The 12,964-nt window shown below is 40.0% G+C and overlaps 1 protein-coding gene across 2 annotated transcripts in view; it reads right to left on the minus strand.

Moving 5' to 3' along the window:
* mib2 (MIB E3 ubiquitin protein ligase 2) overlaps positions 1–12,964 on the minus strand; it is a 212,687-nt gene that overhangs the window by 19,343 nt on the left and 180,380 nt on the right. For both annotated transcript variants that reach the window (XM_060931604.1, XM_060931605.1), the window contains exon 14: positions 3,863–3,989. In XM_060931604.1, the coding sequence (XP_060787587.1) occupies positions 3,863–3,989 (127 nt within the window). The remainder of the gene's footprint in view (positions 1–3,862; positions 3,990–12,964) is intronic.

Raw genomic sequence — 12,964 nt, forward strand, 5'->3', positions numbered from 1 at the left:
CATACATGTCAACCCCTTTGGGCGTCCACCTGTAGTATCAGAGGAAGAAATCCATAAAATCAACATAAAATCCTTATAGCCTTCGAATCGCACCAAACTTTTATTTTGATGTACATTTGTACAATACACATTTACTGCTATCCTATTGTTCATAGGGAAGGCTGCTCCCACTCCAAAGGAAAATACTTTTTACAGACTCAGGGAAAAAACACTCAAACGCCACTATCTGTGCACTGTCAGTCAAAGTGCAGGCTGCTCCCATTTCAGTGGGATACTTTTCAGAGACCATTTTTGTCCACAGTCAGCTTTTCATATAGCCAGAGAAAGCACTCAAACTTCACCAATGACTGTTTGGCGCATTTAAAAGCAGATCGTGCACATGACCGGAACGAGCGAAGTCTCGCAGTCGCGATACTGCACGAGGCTTGAGGAATAAACATCCGGTTTCACATAGTCTGGGTTATCTGCCCCTGCATACACGCTGTTCTTTGTCTATAAATCGAGCTTTTGTATGTTTTTGCGACGATCAGCTGACGATGTTCAAGTAAGATACACGAAATAAATTTAGGTCAGAAAATCCGTAAGACTTTGTTTATATGCCCGTACGCCCTTGAAATGAGCTAAAATCCGTATAATTTCCGGACAATTCGTATAGGTTGACGTGTATGACCCAGAGAAGGAAGTGACACGCTATGTTCATTGCTCTGTGGATAGAGGGGTTTGCTTGCTGAGCGATGAACTAGCTAGTGTTAACCCTCTCTCCCTGTTGATAGTGGGCGGGGCTTGCTGAGCGATGAACAAACTTTTTATCTGTAGCCTGTTAACTAAAATGGGGCAGTAATGTTAGTCCAACACGGTAGCAGAGACGCTTTCACATAAAGGCAGCAACAGCCACCGCCAAGTGGTGCGGATGGAGTCTTGTTCTCGGACTTGAGGTTTAGGCTACATCCACACGACAACGGCAACGAGATGTTATTTAAAAACATATCGCGTCCAAATGGGCAACAATCAGTAAAATATCAGGTCCATATGGCAATGCAACGCTTGCTGAAAACGATGCAATACACATGCCACACCTCTAGGGGCGCTGTAAGACGGTCCCTTCGGAGACACCAGAACAATAGAAGTAGTAAGGACGCATGCGCATAATGCGCGAGACTTCATATTAGCCACAAAGTCAGGAAAATCTGTTTGTAAAATTACATTATAATGACCAAATACAATGAAAAGTATTTTTCCAGTCTCACCTGTGAAAGGTAATCCCATGTGATCTCGTTTGGACAGCAAACCTGTTGGTACAGTTAAACGCAGCTAATCTTTATTCTCCGCTTTGACCTATCCAATATGGCGGCGAGGATGACGTATGATTCTACGCGGAAGGCGGCGTCTTTAATGGTCCGGAATAAATTGAATACTACACGCTGATGGATTAATTTGTTTCTCACCTGTGAAAGGTAATCCCATGTGATCTCGTTTGGACGGCAAACCTGTTGGTACAGTTAAACGCAGCTAATCTTTATTCTCCGCTTCGACCTCTCCAATATGGCGGCGAGGATGACGTATGATTCTACGCGGAAGGCGGCGTCTTTAATGGTCCGGAATAAATTGGATTAATTTGCTCCTCTACGCCCTTTTTGAGGAATGTATTGTCGGACTTAAATCAACATCTGAAGAGGTGAGATCGCTCCTTTTTTTCCCTATTTTTGCTGGCGGGATTGCACCATTACACAATAAATATTCACAGTGAAAATATTTTGTAAGCGCGTTTCATGAACCAAGTTATAGGATTTGTTGACAACTCGCATCGCATCGCAATGAGATGATCATTGGCACTACTGGTGTTAAGAATCAGACCATTTCATAAATGAATATTTTGCTGTAGAGCTGCAGTGTTTGTACAATTGCATGTTTTTGCTTCACTATTACTGTCACTATTCTGCTTCTTGCATTACTACTGTGAACTAACACTGAACATAATAATAATAATAATAATAATAATAATAATAATAATAATATCCAAGCTCGTGTTTCACTCTCACTAGTGCTCTGTAAGGCTTTTTCCTGGTGATATCCGTTACACTTCTACCCGGTGTGAAGCACTCAGTCATGTGGTTGTGACGTCATCGTAAACAAATCCGTTCTACTCATCCAGACGACTTCACAACGGCAACGTTGCCAGATCTTTCCACTCTGGAACCCGTTCTCAAAAAGATTGCGTTTTGGGCACCCAAAACGCCGGTGCCGTGTGGACGCCAGGCCTAAACGATAAGCAATTGTATCGGAGTCACCTGAATCCGTTGCCGTGTGGACAGGGCCTTAGTGACTCGACTACAACACTGACTTTAACGCCCCTCCCCCAAGTCTACAGGAATATTCCTGCACATTTACTACATACAGTTGTGCTCATAAGTTTACATACCCTGGCAGAATCTATGATTCTTTGACCATTTTTCAGAGAATAAGAATGAGAACACAAAAACATCTTTTCCACTCATGCTTAGTGGTTGGGTGAAACCATTTATTGTCAAACGACTGTATTTTCTCTTTTTAAATCATAATAACAGAAACTACCCAAATGACCCTGATCAAAAGTTCACATACCCTGGTGATTTTGGCCTGATAACATGCACAGAAGTTGACACAAATGGGTTTGAATGGCTACTAAAAGCAACGTCCTCACCTGTGATCTGTTTGCTTGTAATCAGTGTGTGTGCATAAAAGCTGAGTGAGTTTCTGGGATCCAGACAGACTCTTGCATCTTTCATCCAACCACTGACGTTTCTGGATTCTGAGTCATGGGGAAAGCAAAAAATTGTCAACGGATCTACGGGAAAAGGTAGTTGAACTGTATAAAACAGGAAAGGGATACAAAAAGATATCCACGGACTTGATAATGCCAGTCAGCAGTGTTCAAACTGTGATTAACAAATGGAAAATCAGGGGCTCTGTTAAAACCAAACCACGGTCAGGTAGACCAACAAAAATTTATGCCAAACAGCACAGAGACGAGCCTCAAAACTTCTGGAACATGGTAATTTGGAGTGATGAGACCAAAATTGAACTTTTTGGCCACAACCATAAACGTTACATTTGGAGAGGTGTCAACAAGGCCAATGATGAAAGGAACACCATTCCTACTGTAAAGCACGGAGGTGGATTGCTGATGTTTTGAGGATGTGTGAGCTACAAAGGCACAGGAAACTTGGTCACAGTTGAAGGAAAGATGAATGCAGCACATTATCAGCAAATACTGGAGGCAAATTTGCACTCATCAGCCCGGAAGCTGCGCATGGGACGTACTTGGACGTTCCAACATGACAACGATCCAAAACACAAGGCCAAGTCGACCTGTCATTGGCTACAGCAGAACAAAGTGAAGGTTCTGGAGTGGCCATCTCAGTCCCCTGACCTCAATATCATCGAGCCACTCTGGGGAGATCTCAAACGCGCAGTTCATGCAAGACAGCCCAGGAATTTACAGGAACTGGAGGCTTTTTGCCAAGAAGAACGGGCAGCTTTACCATCTGAGAAAATAAAGAGCCTCATCCACAACTACCACAAAAGACTTCAGGCTGTCATTGATGTTAGAGGGGGGCAATACATGGTATTAAGAACTGGGGTATGTAAACTTTTGATCAGGGTCATTTGGATGTTTTTTGTTGTCATTATGATTTAAAAATAGAAAACACAGTTGTTTATCAATAAATGGCTTCACCCAACCACTAACCATGAGTGGGGGAAAAAGTTTTTGTGTTATCATTCATATTCTCCGAAAAAAGGCCAAGAAAGCAAAAATTCTGCCAGGGTATGTAAACTTATGAGCACAACTGTATCTGTTCTTCTCTGTGCACGTGTGCGTCACCTCTTTGATGAGGACCTCGGCCACCTCGTAGTGGTTATTGAGAGCGGCCAGGTGAAGAGCAGAGAAGCCGTCTTCCTTCTTCACGTCAGCCAGCTGCCGGGCACGTGCCAGGATCATCTCTGTTGCACTGAAGAGAGACACAATTTTACATGCACTTTCATAACTGACACTGCACACAATAGTCAAAAAATAATTTCACATCTGTAATGAAGGTATCACAGCTATTCTGCTTTTAAGAACACCGAGCATAAGTGCGGTGAAGTAAGACTTCAGCAGAAAAGGGTTGCCAACGATGCTGTTACTGATACAACAGATATATAGATTTCAGATTTGCTTCCTTATATTGGCATATCAGGTGAAAATTCAGGCCCACTTTACACGGGGACGGTCTGAAACAAAAACGCAAAAGTCCGTTTTCGTTCTCACTTTTTTCTGCGTCTACACGACCGTTTTCAAGGAGGAAATCTGCGTCTATACGGTGACGCATAAATGTGTGGAATTCAATTGGATGTGCATGCCAGGCGGCTTAGTGGTGCTGTGAAAGACCTCCGCTATGTCTGCACGCATGCGCAACGTCTTCCGTCTTGTCTGATCTGCACATCTGCGCCGCGAAAACTTTGACTACTCTGGCTATGGCTACTCGTGAGGTTGCCAGAGCAGCTTGAAGGTCCGTTGGATCGATGTACCGGTAATCAGACATGCTGTAGCCGTTCTATATGAGTGGGTGGAGCACAGAGGACGGCAGGACAGAGATCAGGTTTACAAATAGGCTTTATTGCCACACTTTTCAGTCTAACAATATTTTTAAACCAACAGACACACACGCAACCGGCGTCTAGCTTGGGGATGAGCGTCTCTGCTCTCCCTCTTTAAATAGGGCACAGTCACTGGGAAGACACACAAACACAGGTTAATTGACATCAGGTGTAGTGATTCTGCCACTTACCTTCCCTGACTCCACCCTCCTGTCACAGACTGGCGCTTGACCACGCCCCCGCTGCCACACATGCTCTTACTATGACGTAAACGCGTACCCGACGTGAGCAGATCCGAGCAGAGTTTCGCGTATTGGGTAGTTTAGACGGATATGCAACGGGGGCTGTTTTTAACTTATCCACTCTGGAAGGCGTTTTCAATTTTTTCCGTTTTTCAGCCTCGAAAACGCCGTCCCCGTGTAGACGAAAGGCACTTCCGATAAAATATTTAGTCGTTTTTACCCGACAGCCTCCTCATGTAAACGGACCCTCAAATTCATTCCAAACTGCTTGAAACTGCTCTCAATGAATTCAGAACTGAATGCTAAACATATATATATATTTTTTTTTACAGAATTCAAATGTTTATCCGTTCTTGAGATATTACAAACCAAAGATTGAAAAAATGGCTTCATTTTTAGAAAACTGCCGTAATACGATGTATTCATTTAACATGGTCCAAAATGGGCCTCATTAACGAATAAGATCAAATGTTTTTTTCTTAATAACTTTTCTATATTTCAAGATATTTACATGGAAATTGGCAGGCACATAGAGGGTTATATACAGAATACAAAGTTTTAAAAATTAGTAAAAACTAATTATGCACATTAGTATTTAATTAGCATTAATTATGCTAATTAGTTTTTTTTGGGGGGGGTAGTTAAATCTGTACACTCCTTCAAAGTTTCACCAAATGGCTTTATTTGTGCAACAGAAAGCTGATCTTAACTCTCATTTATACATCACAAAGAAGGAGAAATCAAGGTTAATTACAATTATACAATCTGCATAAATAAGCACTGAATGTCTTTCGCATCTACCATTCTCTATCAAAATTAAAAAAAAAAAAGTCATAAAAGATTATTTCTAATGCCCTCTTTGTGCTCTGTAGGCCTTTGTATTTCTCAGTAGGGCCTACTAGTGTTGATATTAAAGAATATAAATGATAATATTCACAGCTTTCAAGGCTAACCCCGAAAAAACTGAACCACATCCAATAAACAATTCCATTTAACTGAACTGAAATGGATTTCTGATATATCTCATTCCGACCACTTGGATCTCAATATTTATCAAAACAACTATTGATATTCTAAAATTAGTTATTTATTTACATTAAATCAGTTTGATTTGAGAAAAAAGTAGGTAAAGCTATGAAAACTCACTTCAAAGTCTCCCATGAATCATAACATCAAAACTAGCTGATGGAGAATTTTGCTGAATGCTTAATCAGAAACAGTAAGAGCGAGAGAACATACCTATAAAAGTTATCTGATTGATATTCATGAGTAATCCAGTCAGAAACTGGTCAGGAGAGACAGAGAGAGAGAGAGCCTGAGCGCTTTCCCGTGACTCAAAAAGCACTGGCAGTTTCCCGACATCATGTGAGCAGAGTTTTTACTCTGTTGTAACAACTTCAACCTGCCGTTCCTCCCAAAGTACTGAACAGATCTTAACCAGATAGATTTTTCTTTGGAAAGCAGAGATAAGCTTTTTAATGATAGCATTCACGATAGAAAATATTCAAGAATTAAGCAGTGACAGGTTTGGAAACTTCGATAAGCGTCTGCATGCACAATTTTGGCTGGAAAGGTGTGAGCATGTCCTCAGAGAGATAGCAATGTCGGACAGTTTTGATCTTGGCTGGTTCTTATGAAGAAAATTGCTTAATATTTAGCTTTTTATGAAAACCTACAATGTTCCTTTTAGTCACTTACAGGTTGCCTTTGTGAAGGAAAAAAAAATCTGCGGATTTTTCATCTCATCTCATTATCTCTAGCCGCTTTATCCTTCTACAGGGTCGCAGGCAAGCTGGAGCCTATCCCAGCTGACTACGGGCGAAAGGCAGGGTACACCCTGGACAAGTCGCCAGGTCATCACAGGGCTAACACACAGACAACCATTCACACCTACAGTCAATTTAGAGTCACCAGTTAACCTAACCTGCATGTCTTTGGACTGTGGGGGAAACCGGAGCACCCGGAGGAAACCCACGCGGACACGGGGAGAACATGCAAACTCCACATAGAAAGGCCCTCGCCGGCGCCGGGGCTCGAACCCAGGACCTTCTTGCTGTGAGGCGACAGCGCTAACCACTACACCACCGTGCCGCCCCCTCTGCAGATTTTTAAAAAAGATAATTATTTTTTTCAAGTCAGCTAAGAGAGTTGCTTTTGGTTCCTGAAGCTTCTCACTGTGCGAGTGTGTTATGTGCATAGGCTGGTTCAGAATCTGATTCGAATCAAGCTGATCTAGTGATGCATACTATTAATATCCAGGGGCTTAACACCAATCTATTTCTACACACACACACACGTAAAAGACAAGCTTAACAGACAACAGCACTGTCTTAGAGCCTCATTTATCCCCCTCAGACATTAATCTGAGCTAAAGTCCACCTGAATAGGGCCAACTTGACTGACACAAAGCCTAATTCTCTTGCTCCTCCAATCACTGCTTAGCAACAGTTGTTACATATCTGTCATTACCTTATTAAAGCTTTCAGTACTTCCCATGCCTGGGAAATTCCTAAAAGCAGCAATAAGTTGGGCGTGTTTTCGTGTCTCGCTTCCAAAAATATCACTGCCAGCTTTAAATTTGTCTGAACACAGATATATCTCTGTGTTCAAAGACAAACCTTTTGGGTTGCTGTTTACAGGATTATATGAGCTTGGTGGTGTAAAATGATGCACATGTTACGACAGTTAGCTAGCCAAGTAGTCATTGCTGAACAAGCCAAACGTGTGTTTACTGAATTCAAATGGTTATTAGCATAAAGCCATGCAGTAATTTTAGAAAAGTAGATGACCCAAGTTAGTTATTTAGGCTGGTGAAAGCTGGGGGAGGTAGAATCTTGAGGCAACCAGCCTTTATGACACCAGCCTTTATTTTTCAGAAACGTGACCTACATCCAAAAAGCAAGCAAGTGTGACTTTGAACTTGAGCTGTCCTTGAACTGTTGGCCCACAGATTTCTTGTTTTCAAGGCATAATTCGGATCAGTACTCAGTACATTGGTAAAGAATTCCAAATTATTAGCCTAGGGGGAAAAAAATGGTGCAAATTTGATGAGTTGAGCTGCAGGAGAAATGTTTGTGTGTGAAATTTCATGATTTTGTAATCTGGGTTCGAAATTAAAATCCTCTTTTGGACCTCTTGGGAAAAATCCAATAACAAGTTTAATTTCATGAACAAGTTGATGTCTTTCCAAAAGAGGGGTTTCACAGTGATAGGGTGAACACTTAGGCAGTCACAACAACTTTTTTTTTCTCCTCTTTTTTAATTCTTAAATAATTTTGCAGTCTGTAATGATTAACTACACACGCCAATATTTGAGACTATTTTGTGTAGCTCCATGAGATGGAATCCCTGTCCAAGGGAGTGAATACTTGTGCAAGGCACTGTGTATATTACAGAGGGGAACTGTCAGGGTGATTCTCATGAAGCTGCAGTGAACATGTCCAGGACGCATTTTCCAAAATCAATACTTAATTCACATAAACTCTGATATTTTGTGTAAAGAAAATAGGGAGCAATGTATGGACAAATGGTTTTCATCATATAAACTAATTTTTATATCAATTAAACAAAAAATCTATGGAAATTCTCATTACCGTTGTGTCCGCATCCCTTTTTTTAATGTTTACTTTAAATCATATAAAAATTCCTAATTATATAAAAAAATAATACAGTGCAGAGTTATTTTAAAACATCTATATTTATGCATAATATTAATATTTTTTTTGTGTTGAACAAAAAAGGTACTTGATTTTAAACAAAATAACTGTGTCCGCACCAAATGTTTCTCATTACCGTTTCATGATTTCACCCCCCTATAAAAAAGTACACCGTGCCTTTAAATTGATCAGCTATCCCATGATGCATCACTTCAGATACAAGATTCAAAATGGAGACAAGGTCAGTTGCTCACTCTTCTCTTACTTTGTGATATTTATGGTAATGTTGCTAAATCTGTCCTCAGTTACACTGTCTATTATCATTACCGTTATGGTTTAATACTCATTACTTTTAAAAATAAAAAATATATATTATTTTATGATTATCACCACAATATAAGGCTTTAACATGTGGCAAAGTTATAGGTTGCTAGCATTTCAGGTAATTTGTGAAATTAGCCAAGAGTATATCATTACCGTTACTCAATATTCTCATTACCATGCACTGTGAGGGCAATAAATAAATGTCAAAAAAAATAAAGTAATTGTCATGGACTGTGCTGTTCATTTAATGGGATATTTTGTGGAAATATGAAATAAACTGTCAAAAAATATGTTTTTAACTCATGATCTAGCTTCATCATTTACTGTAACGGTGATGAGAATTATTCTGGATCATGTAAGCCTCAAATAAGAATAAAATTCTATTAAAATATTTTTCCATTAAAAAAAGATCAACATAGTAAAGTTCACACTCTATTTTAGGCTCTCAACTTGAAAAAATACTGAAATGAGGTGAAAAACTTTGTTAATGTGAAGGTCTTCATGAGAATCACCCGTCAGGGCCTTCAGAAAATGCCCAAATATTTCAGCATTTCAAATTATATTTAATTTATTTCATTCTTTAATTGCTTTCATAATTTCATTATAATTATTCTCTTCTAATTCGGCCTCATTTTCTATCAAATTTGCTTCAGAAATGAAAGGGTCACTGTCCCAAAAACATTGAAATAAAATTATCCAATAAGATTTTGATTTATAGTGGGAGGGACCAAAAATTTATCGCCCTAGGCCTTCTCGAAGGCCAACGCTAGCGCCATCAGCGCAGCAGTGAAGTCACCTTCCAGCCAGTGCAGAGTTCATCAGTAGTGTTAGCGAATGCTAATAAAGCAGTCAAGCCAGTGCTATCGAGAGCGAGTAGCACAGGCTAACGACCGAGAAACTAAGACTTCTGTCTCCAAACTCTTCTTCCGTGCACGCTCGCTACAGTATTTTTTCCACTCAGACTTAAATATTCATTTCATTGTGTAATTTACTTAGTTACTTTTAAAATCAATCAACAGATACACATGATGGAGCGACCTGGCAGCCTGCCGATAATCCCTTGCAAAATCCTTTGCCCTGTTGCTGTTTTGGTGTGTCTGGCTAAGTTTTGGCCGAGCTCAAGTCCCAGCTCTAAGAGTAATGGTTTGCCGCTGGTTTACTGTATATGATAAAACCATTTTTTGTAGGTGATACTTGTTCAGTCTGTCTGTGCATTCGGAATGGACTTTTCAGATAAATACTAATAAAGGTACATTTTTATGAGAAGTTGTTGATGTGTTATTGGTTAATAAACTTAATTTTTTTTGACATCCTTGTGATACAGGCGGTATTTTGAAACTCTTCCAGTTCTGTTCCATCGCCCATTACTGCTCATAAAAATGACTTCTTATGATCAGTGATATTTTCACTCTGGTTTAGGGGGCTTTACTGCATCCTGAACCCTGCTGAGGCTCATTTTATTTTTCATTCAAGTCACCTCAAAAAGGTGCCAGTGTGTGAGGGATAAAAGGTCACAGAGCAGTGTTTCCTGCCAGGATTCTCTCCCAACACTGAAGGTCAAATCTAATTAGAAACAGTTCATGGAACAATACATCACTAAATAAAGATTAATGTGAGCAGAGAGAGACTAATGAAAACCAAGGGAGGGTGAGAGAGAGAGAGAGAGACAAAGAAAGAAACTAACTTTGCCTTCATCATCATCATCATCTGTGAAACAAGAAAAAAAAAAGAAAAAGTTGCCTTCATCTATAGAACAAAAATGTGTAAAACAAAAAAACCTCTCTTTGGTAACGAGTAGGTATGAATAAAGAAAGAGGGCAATAAAGCAGGATCATTTAGCTTTCACAGAACAAAAAAAAAATGTATAAAATGAATATATAGGCGTACATCTAAAAAATTAGAATATCGTAAATTTTTTTTGTAACTTAATTCAAAAAAGTAAACTTTCATATATTCAATATTCATTACACAAAGTGAAATATTTCAAGTCTCTTTTTTTTTGTTATAATTTTGATTGTTTATAGCTCATGAAAATCAGAAACCCAGTATCTCAAATTAAAATATTTCCAAAGATCAATCAAAAAAAGAATTTACAACACAGAAATGTCCAACTTCTGAAAAGCATGTTGATTACACAAAGTGAAATATTTCAAGTCTCTTTTTTTTGTGATAATTTTGATTGTTTATAGCTCATGAAAATCAGAAACCCAGTATCTCAAATTATTAAAATATTTCCAAAGATCAATCAAAAAAAGAATTTACAACACAGAAATGTCCAACTTCTGAAAAACATGTTGATTTATACATTCAATACTTGGTTTGGGCTCCTTTACCACAAATTACTGCTTCAGTGCAGCGGAGCATGGAGGCGATCAGCCTGTGGTACAGCTAAGGTGTTGACTGAAGCCCAGGTTGCTTTGATAGCAGCCTTCAGCTGTCTGTATTTTTGGGTCGGGTGTTTCTCATCTTCCTCGACAATAACCCAGAGATTCTCTTTAGGGTTCAGGTCAGGCGAGTTGGCTGGCCAATCAAGCACAGTAATATCATGGTCAGCAAACCATTTGGTAGTAGTTTTGGCACTGTGGGAAGGTGCTAAGTCCTGCTGGAAAAGGAAATCAGTATCTCCATGAAGCTTGTCCGCAGATGGAAGCACTAAGTGCTCTAAAATCTCCTGGAAGACGGATGTATTGACTTTGGACTTGAGAAAACAGTGGACCAACACCAGCAGATGACATGGCACCCCAAATCACAGACTGCAGAAACTTCACCCTGGATTCTGTGCCTCTCCACTCTTCCTCCAGTCTCTAGGACCTTGATTAACAAATGAAATGCAACATTTGCTTTCATCCGTAAAGAGGACTTTGGACCACTGAGCAACAGTTTAGTTTAGTTCAGTTCAGTTCTTTCTCTCCTTAGCCCAGGTAAGACGCTTCTGACGTTCTCTCTGGTTCAGGAATGGCTTGATATTAGGAATATGACAGTTGTAGCCCCTTTCCTGAAGATGTCTATGCGTGGTGGCTCTTGATGCTCCGACACCAGCCTCAGTCCACTCCTTGTGAAGCTCTCCCAAGTTCTTGAATCGACTGTTCTTGAAAATCCTCTCAAGGCTGTAGTCATCCCTGCTGCTGTGCACCTTTTCCAGCCAGCCTTTTCAGTAATGACCTTCTGTGGTTTACCCTCCTTGTGGAGGGTGTTGATGATCGTCTTCTGGAGAACTGTCAAGTCAGCAGTCTTCCCTGTGACCACGGTTGCGTGTACTGAACTAGACCAAGCGATACATTATATTTAGACTGTTTTACTCCAACTTGAAATGAAATGCTTATATTTCGAGATACTGGGATTTCTGATTTTCATGAGCTATAAGCCATAATCATCAAAATTAAAACAAAAAAGGCTTGAAATATTTCACTTTATCTGTAGTGAATACAGAATATATGAAAGTTTAGCTTTTTGAATTAAATTATGAGAAAAAATGAACTTTTTCCACGATATTTTACTTTTTTGCGATGCACTTGTGTGTGTGAGAATATATACTGTACGAGTTAACTACTTGATGGGAATTAGCAATGTGAAAAAGCAAGAATAAAAGAGAGCTAGCTAGAGAGAGATAGAGAGAGAGAAAATAAACACAGTGGTTTAATGTGTATGCAGTGTGCTGAGGGAGCTCTAGCCCTTCGGTGCTATCATCATCAATCTTCCTCTTCGCTCATCCGTCCCACCTCCCAACGAAAAAGGAAGGTCTTGTCTTTGTCCCACATCTGCTCTCTTACACTCCATCCATCTCTCCTTCTCTCTTTTGAAACAAATCACAGCAGCAGCAACAGCAGCACACAGGCCAACTCCCCCACACAGCATGAAATGTTAATGTGGGACTGGAAGTGCACATGTATCCCCTAATGAGGAGGACTGCGGGTTGGGCGTGAACCAAAACTGAGCCAGCAAAGATGATTACATTCCACTTTCCTTTGGAACCAGTGAGAACTCTGTATCTGAATTCCAAAGACTCCAGCTAGTTATGATCACAAGCCTAAAAGTGTGTGTGTGTGTTGTATGCTCAGAATGTGATGCGTTTACCCTATCGAAGTCGCTCAAGTGTGCGCTAGTGTAGTAGTGATGTCGACAGTC

The sequence above is a fragment of the Neoarius graeffei genome, chromosome 10 (assembly GCF_027579695.1).
Source record: "Neoarius graeffei isolate fNeoGra1 chromosome 10, fNeoGra1.pri, whole genome shotgun sequence".
Classification (NCBI taxonomy): Eukaryota; Metazoa; Chordata; class Actinopteri; order Siluriformes; family Ariidae; genus Neoarius; species Neoarius graeffei.